Source organism: Natator depressus, chromosome 13 (genome assembly GCF_965152275.1).
Source record: "Natator depressus isolate rNatDep1 chromosome 13, rNatDep2.hap1, whole genome shotgun sequence".
Taxonomy (NCBI): Eukaryota; Metazoa; Chordata; order Testudines; family Cheloniidae; genus Natator; species Natator depressus.
This window is the reverse complement of record NC_134246.1, coordinates 41988863-41995073: the sequence shown is the minus strand read 5'-3', so window position 1 is coordinate 41995073 and position 6211 is coordinate 41988863. Positions and strand designations below refer to the sequence as shown.

The window sequence follows — 6211 nt, the reverse complement described above, 5'->3', positions numbered from 1 at the left end:
CGCCCCTTCCCGCGTGACCAGCACGTGGTCACGCCGCCGCGCGCCCTCGACCACGTGACCCCCTGGCTCCCACGCGGAGCCCCCCCGCAGGAAACGTAATGTGCGCTCACGAGGGGAGTGGCTCAGCCCCCCCCCCCCGGGCTATGGGGTGGAGAGGGAGGGGCAGGGGGCCCCTTGGGCCCGGCGCGGGGGGGGGAGGGAGGGAGAAGGGCAGGGGGCCCCTTGGGCCAGGACGGGGGAAGGGGCCCCTTGGGCCAGGGCAGGGGTCTCCCAGCTCAGGGCAGGGCAGGAGGAGGCCAGGAGCGGAAAGCTGGTCAGGCTGCAGCTCTAGGGAGGGGCAGACTACGGCCCCGGATGGGGGGCAGGCCCGCGCCCCCCCGTCCCCCCCGTCCAGTTGGTTCCCCTCAGTGAAAGGTGCGGCTGGCGGGAGGGGGCTGGACACAAAGTCCCATTTCAGAGCCAGGAGCGTAAGAGCAGGAGCATCCAGCCCAGGGGTCCCGCTGCCCAGCAGCTCCCACGAGACAGCTCCCTCGGCCCCTGCCTCGCCAGCGCACCTACAGTTCCTCCATGCCCACCGCGTACACCAGGGGCTAGGGCCACGTTTGGGGTTTTTTTGCACATTTTGTTTCTTTTATTAGAAAAAAAAAATCCAACTACAGGAAGCGCTAACCCAACCTGCCCCACCCCCACCCTTACCCCTCACCTGCTCCAGCCACATGGCAGCCCCCACAGGGTCCCGGCCCCACCACAGCAGTCCCTCCCCACCCCTGTCATATTACACAAGACATATTACATATTTATATAAATATAGGCCCCCTCCCCCCCATACAATACAGCATTGGGCCCTGCACCACTGGGGCTGAGGATAGGGGCTGCCACCCCCCGAAGGCCAAGTAAGGAGCAGGGATGCACGCTGGCAGATAATGCCGCAGGTTGGGAGGTGACCCCAGCTGGTGCCTCATGCTGGGGTGCAGTTTTACTGGCCAAGCCCACATACTTCTGTCCCAGGGAAGCTCCCCTGCCCCAGGACAGGATCTGTGCCCATTCCCATCACCCTAGGTCAGGGCAGAATCCCCCCACTCTCTACCCTGACCCCCAGCAGGGGAAGAGGATTGATGGATGCTGAGGGCCCACAATAAGGTCACTCCAGCCATCCCCCACACAGTCAGTGAGTTCCAGTACCCCCTTCTGTCTGTTCAGCTCAGTCGCCCCCGTCATTAGCACCATCACTGGAGTCCGAGTTGGCCGGCATCATGGGGTCATCGAGCAGAGAGAAGTCCTGTTCTGAACTGGCGTAGCCCTGAGACAAGTCATCCATCTCATCCTCCTCATCCTCTTCTTCCTCATCAGGCTGCGGGTGCCCCAGGGAGCCCAGGTGCATGTGTGGGCCTGGGGGATAGCTGCCGTGGCCCAACCCTGGGTGCAGCAGGGAGCCAGAGGAGGAGGCTGTAGGGAAGGGCATGTAGGGAAGGGAAGAGCCAGGGGTTGGTCCAGGTTGGAAGGGGCCATGTAAAGACAGGGGCCCTATAGCCCCCAGCTGGCTCCGCCCAGCCCCGCCCATCAGGGATACCATCTTGGACAGCTCCACACCAGCCCGGCGACCCCGTGGCTGTTTCAGGCCCCCCTCAGATTCCAACGGACCTGGCAACAGCCGGCTCATCACAGGGTCAGTCATGAAGCCCTGGGCAGGGAGAGAGATGGGGAGGAATTAGTGCTGCAAGGCTCCCTGCCCCCCGCCCTCCCCACCAGTACCCAGTACTGCTATGGGGCTAGCCTGCCCCCAGCAGGGACAGTGGGGCTCCCTTCCTCCCCTGCTAGCCCAGCAGTTAGAGATCCCCCTCACTGTCTCACCCCTCTCCCAAGAGAGCAGGCACTATGACTAGGGGGATCTGGGGGATGAAACCCAAGGAGAGTCTGGGCAGACAGGGACCCAGCTTCTGGGCCCTGCCCTTGCAGGGGGTTAGAACAAGCTGCATGAAGGTGAAGGGTAAAGACGGGGGGTAGAACAATGGGAGGGCGGAGGTGAGCCCTGGGTGAGATGGAAGGGGGTGGACAGGGCGGGGTTAGCACATGCCTCTCACCTTCTTGCCATTGTGGGAGCCACTGGCCCCCGGGCCCCGCTCCAACCCTGGCAGGCAGCTCAGCTCCACTGTGCCTGTCTTTTTACACCGGTGCCACTTGTGCTGCTTGCGCCGATCTTCCATGTACTGGGGGGTAGGAACGGGGAATGACACAGGGATCAGGGCAAGAGAAAGTGACACCTGGTTATTCAGCCCTGTCTCCGCTTCCCCAGGCGGAGCAACTGCCCCATGCCATCAGGGCGCAGCAGCTGTCAGAGCCTCCCTCCATTTGGGGCCCAACAAAGCCCATCCCCAGTGGGCCCATCTCCCCACTCATTTCAGTGGGTCCTGGGCCCACTGAACACTCCTGGCCGCAATGTATTCAGGGGGCAGTTGTCTCTCTGGGAGTGAGGCAGAGCCACAGGGTGGGAGGGGGCAGTTCTGGAGGATCACATGGGGGAAACAGCACCAGGGAGGGAGAGACAGGCAGGTGTGTATGTGTCCCCGTGTCCAAAGCCTATTTCTCTCCTGTCTCCAGTCTGGCATTGGGGAGCAGGAGCCCAGGGTGAAGAGGCAGGAGGGCAGGAAGCTGGGGCCTGAGGGCTCCAGGCTCTCCGGCATGGCCCTGACTGAAGGGAGGGACGGGGTGACACTCACAGCCAGGAAGCGGGGGTCAATGGCAAAGTCAGGGTGTGCATGCAGCCAGGCCTCCAGATCAGCTCGGCGTGGGGCCGCCTCCCCCACCAGCAATGTCCCATTCGCCTTGTGCACCACCGGGATCCGTGCCTCCAGATCAATGTCAGGACCCCGCAGCCCTTCCAAGCACTGCAGCTCCAGCTGGGGCAGAGAGACCCCCAGTCAGGAGAGCGAGACCTCACAGAGCCCCCCCAGCCATCCCACCTCCCCAGGTACTACAGTTCCAGCTGGGGCAGAGAGACCCCCCAATCAGGAGAGAGACCCTCCCTCAGACACTGCAGCTTCCACGAAGGCAGAAACCCCTGCGCATACAACCCCCCACAGCCCTCCCAGGCTCTGCAACTCTCGCTGGACTCAGAAACCCCCTGCAGCCCCACCTCCTCCGATACACTCTCCCATCCCCTCACCTCCACCAGCTTCTTGCTGCTCTTCTTGTGGCCCAGTGGGTGTGGTTGCCGCTCATGTAGAGCGCCATTGGGGATCAGCTTATGCTTCTGGAACGTCAACTTGATCCCCTCCTCCTGGGGAAGACACAGGGTCAGCATGAGCACCGGGAAATGGGGCCCAATGCTACCCCAGGGTGACCCCCCCGACTGCCCCAGACCCACGGGGGAGCAGGCACCTCAGGTCTCCATAAGAAGTGAGTTTAACTCATTCCTCCCCAGGGCAGAGCCACATGCACTGCCAGGGAGGTGTCGGTATTAGCATGGCAAGTCATCACAGGCACCACTTCTGGATAGACATCCCCCATGCCCTACCTGGTACTAGCATGGTGAGTTATGGGACTCTGCCCCCATCCCGTGGGACAGGCGCCCCCACACTCTCCCATAGTCCTCACCCCCCACTCACGTCTTTGATCTGCACAGTGAACTCCTTCTCCTCGGGGCTGTGCCGGAGCCGGGTGTACAGGGCTGGTGCTTCCTCCTGGGGGCAGGCATGGGGAGCAGGCGAGCTGGCATAGTCACCTGGCAGCCGTGGGGCAACGTCTCCCCCCTGGCCCCCACAGGGCTCCTGGGTGCGCTGACTTGAGGGCCACTTCCCCGACAGCACAGCCTGGCACACCAGGTCGATGCGGTTAATAAGCACCCGGTCCTGGGGGAAACAGGGGTGTCAGTGTCACCATGGCAACCACCCCATTACAACCAGCCACATAGCCATGGCAACCACCTCATTCCCCTGCAGAACCATGCCAGCCACCCCATCGAAACCTGCCATATAACCACAGCAACCACCACATCAAAACCTGCCATGTAACCATGACCACTCCACACTCCCCCACAGAACCTACCCCCCAACGGCCCCGCCCAGCTCCCCAGATGATCGGGGCTGGGATTGTGTCCCCCCCGCCCCCACTGCAAGGGAGCAGTACCTTGGGCCACTCGTGGGCACGCTGCCGCTCCTGCAGCAGCAGCTCCGGGGCAGTGGGCTGTGGAGAGTCACCCTCTTGGGAGGTGGGCAGGGAGAGCAGGGACTCCTCCTCCTCCTCGGACAGCTTCCCCCTGCATGGCATGGTGCCTGAGGGTGGTGAGGGGGGGTGGTGGTGAGACAAACACCCTGCCCCCCCAAAGACAGCTGCCCCCGCAGGGCACCATGCCTGGGGAGTGGTGAGACAGACCTCCCCCCCCCCCTCCCCGGAGGGCATTGTGCCTGGGGATGATGAGACAGACACCCAGCTCCCTACGGACATCTCCCCAGACAGGGCACCATGCCAGGGAGATGGTGAGAGACAGACATCCCACACCATGGGCAACTCCCGATACAGGGCATCGTGCCTAGGGGGTGAGGGCGGGGGGACACAGAGGATGGTGAGAGACACCTCCCGCCCCCGCCGCAGGCCTCCTGCTTCCCAAGGCCAGCACCCATCCTGCAAGCTGCCCTGCCTGTGGAGAGAGAGACAAGGGCAAGGATGACGCAGAGACAGACTGACCTGCCGCCACAGATGGACCTGCCCCACCCCCCCAGGGGCTTGTCCCTCAGGCCAGGGGACATCCCTGCGCTCCAGAGGGGGACACTTTGATATCAAAGGGGGTGGGGGAAGAGAATTCCTGGCTCCACAGGTCTTTAAGGGCTTCTGGAGGCGGTCCAGGAGGGTACCCCCACTTCTTATCATGGTCACTGGAACAGGCTGTGGAGGGGGGAACCTGGCTTATGGGGTTAGGTCAATCACCCTCGTTTGCAGTCAGAGCTGGCTCAGGGAGACCCTTAGCTCAGTCTGGGTACAGGGAGGAGGTATGGGGGTCCCACACTCCATGCTGTCCTCAGACCAGGACGACGACCCGGACATGGAGGGCAGGGGTGGATCCCTGGCTCAGGGAGGGTATGGGTGACCCAGAGGGGATGGGGTGGGACCCCAAAGGAAGGGGTACAGGAGGTCCCACACTCACCCCTCTCATCGTCGCTGTCCTCAGAGCAGGACGACGACGACCCGGATGTGGAGGGCGAGAGCTTCCCCAGGTCGAGCTCCGAGTCCGAGTCGTCAGCCGAGTCCGGCTTGGAGAGAAGCACAGGCAGCAGCGGGGCCGGCATCTCGGGCGTGGGAGACAGGGGGGAGGTGGTGGCGGCTCCAGCACCCCCTGCAGGGGGTTGAGGTGTCCCGGCCCGGCCATGCAGGTAGCTGAGGCGGGCAGCCAGGAAGGAGAAGTCGGGGTCCTGCATAATGGTGTCGTCAGTCTGGCTCAGCCCATGGCGTGCTGCCCCCTGTAGCAGCTCCCCGTCATGCCGCCCGCACTCCCACCAGGTGGGCAGCTCAGGGCCCGGTGGCTGGCACAGGGCCAGGCGCTCCTGCAGCAGTGGGTGGCACAGGACCTGCTCCCGCAGCCGGCGCAGCAGGTCCACGCGGTACAGCGTCCTGGAGGCCCGCTCCTCTGAGATGGGCTCGATGAACAGCGTGGGGTCCGGGGACTCTACGAGGAGAGATGGGGGGGGGGGAGGGCGGAGGTGTCAGAGACTTTGGGAGCCCAGCCCCCCCAACATTCCCCTGTCCTCACTCTCTCTGGCATGTACATGCCCACTCAGGGCTGCTGGCAGCCAGGGGCAGCCGGCACAGACAGACACGCACCATCGCCGGCAGCCAGGGGCAGCTGGCACAGAAATAGACAGGCACTCACCATCGCTGGCGGCTGGGGGCAGCCGGCACACCTGCCGGCACATGGCCACAAACCCATGGAAATACTTGGTGAGGCTTTCATCTGTCTTGCGGTCGAGCCGGGCCAGCGCCCGAAAGCGGCCCCAGTGGAAGTGCAGCGTGTCAGGGTCGTACTCCACCCCGAAACTGGACACCACGCGGTAGAAATCCGACTGCTCCCGACGTGTCCACCTGGGGGCGGGGAACAGGAGAGCCTCAGCGGGCCCGTGGACCTGAGCCAGTCCCTGGGAAGATGCACCTCTGCCCCAGGCCTACCCCGCTCGCTCCAGATCCCAGAACCAGGCCCTCACATCCCAGAGACCTGTGGTGG

The 6211-nt window shown here is 63.9% G+C and overlaps 1 protein-coding gene and 1 non-coding gene across 2 annotated transcripts in view; both read right to left on the bottom strand.

The window, feature by feature from the left end:
- Window positions 1-834: 834 nt before the first annotated feature.
- CHD8 (chromodomain helicase DNA binding protein 8) overlaps window positions 835-6211 on the bottom strand; it is a 29320-nt gene continuing 23943 nt past the window's right edge. Inside the window, 8 exon segments of the mRNA XM_074969355.1 lie at window positions 835-1681; window positions 2082-2207; window positions 2718-2897; window positions 3164-3277; window positions 3606-3848; window positions 4126-4271; window positions 5141-5659; window positions 5864-6072. Coding sequence (XP_074825456.1) covers window positions 1202-1681; window positions 2082-2207; window positions 2718-2897; window positions 3164-3277; window positions 3606-3848; window positions 4126-4271; window positions 5141-5659; window positions 5864-6072 — 2017 coding nt within the window. The 3' untranslated portion in view covers window positions 835-1201.
- On the bottom strand, window positions 3375-3482 carry LOC141997920 (small nucleolar RNA U6-53/MBII-28). The gene has a single exon (XR_012641779.1). It is a non-coding gene; the product is annotated as a small nucleolar RNA U6-53/MBII-28 (small nucleolar RNA).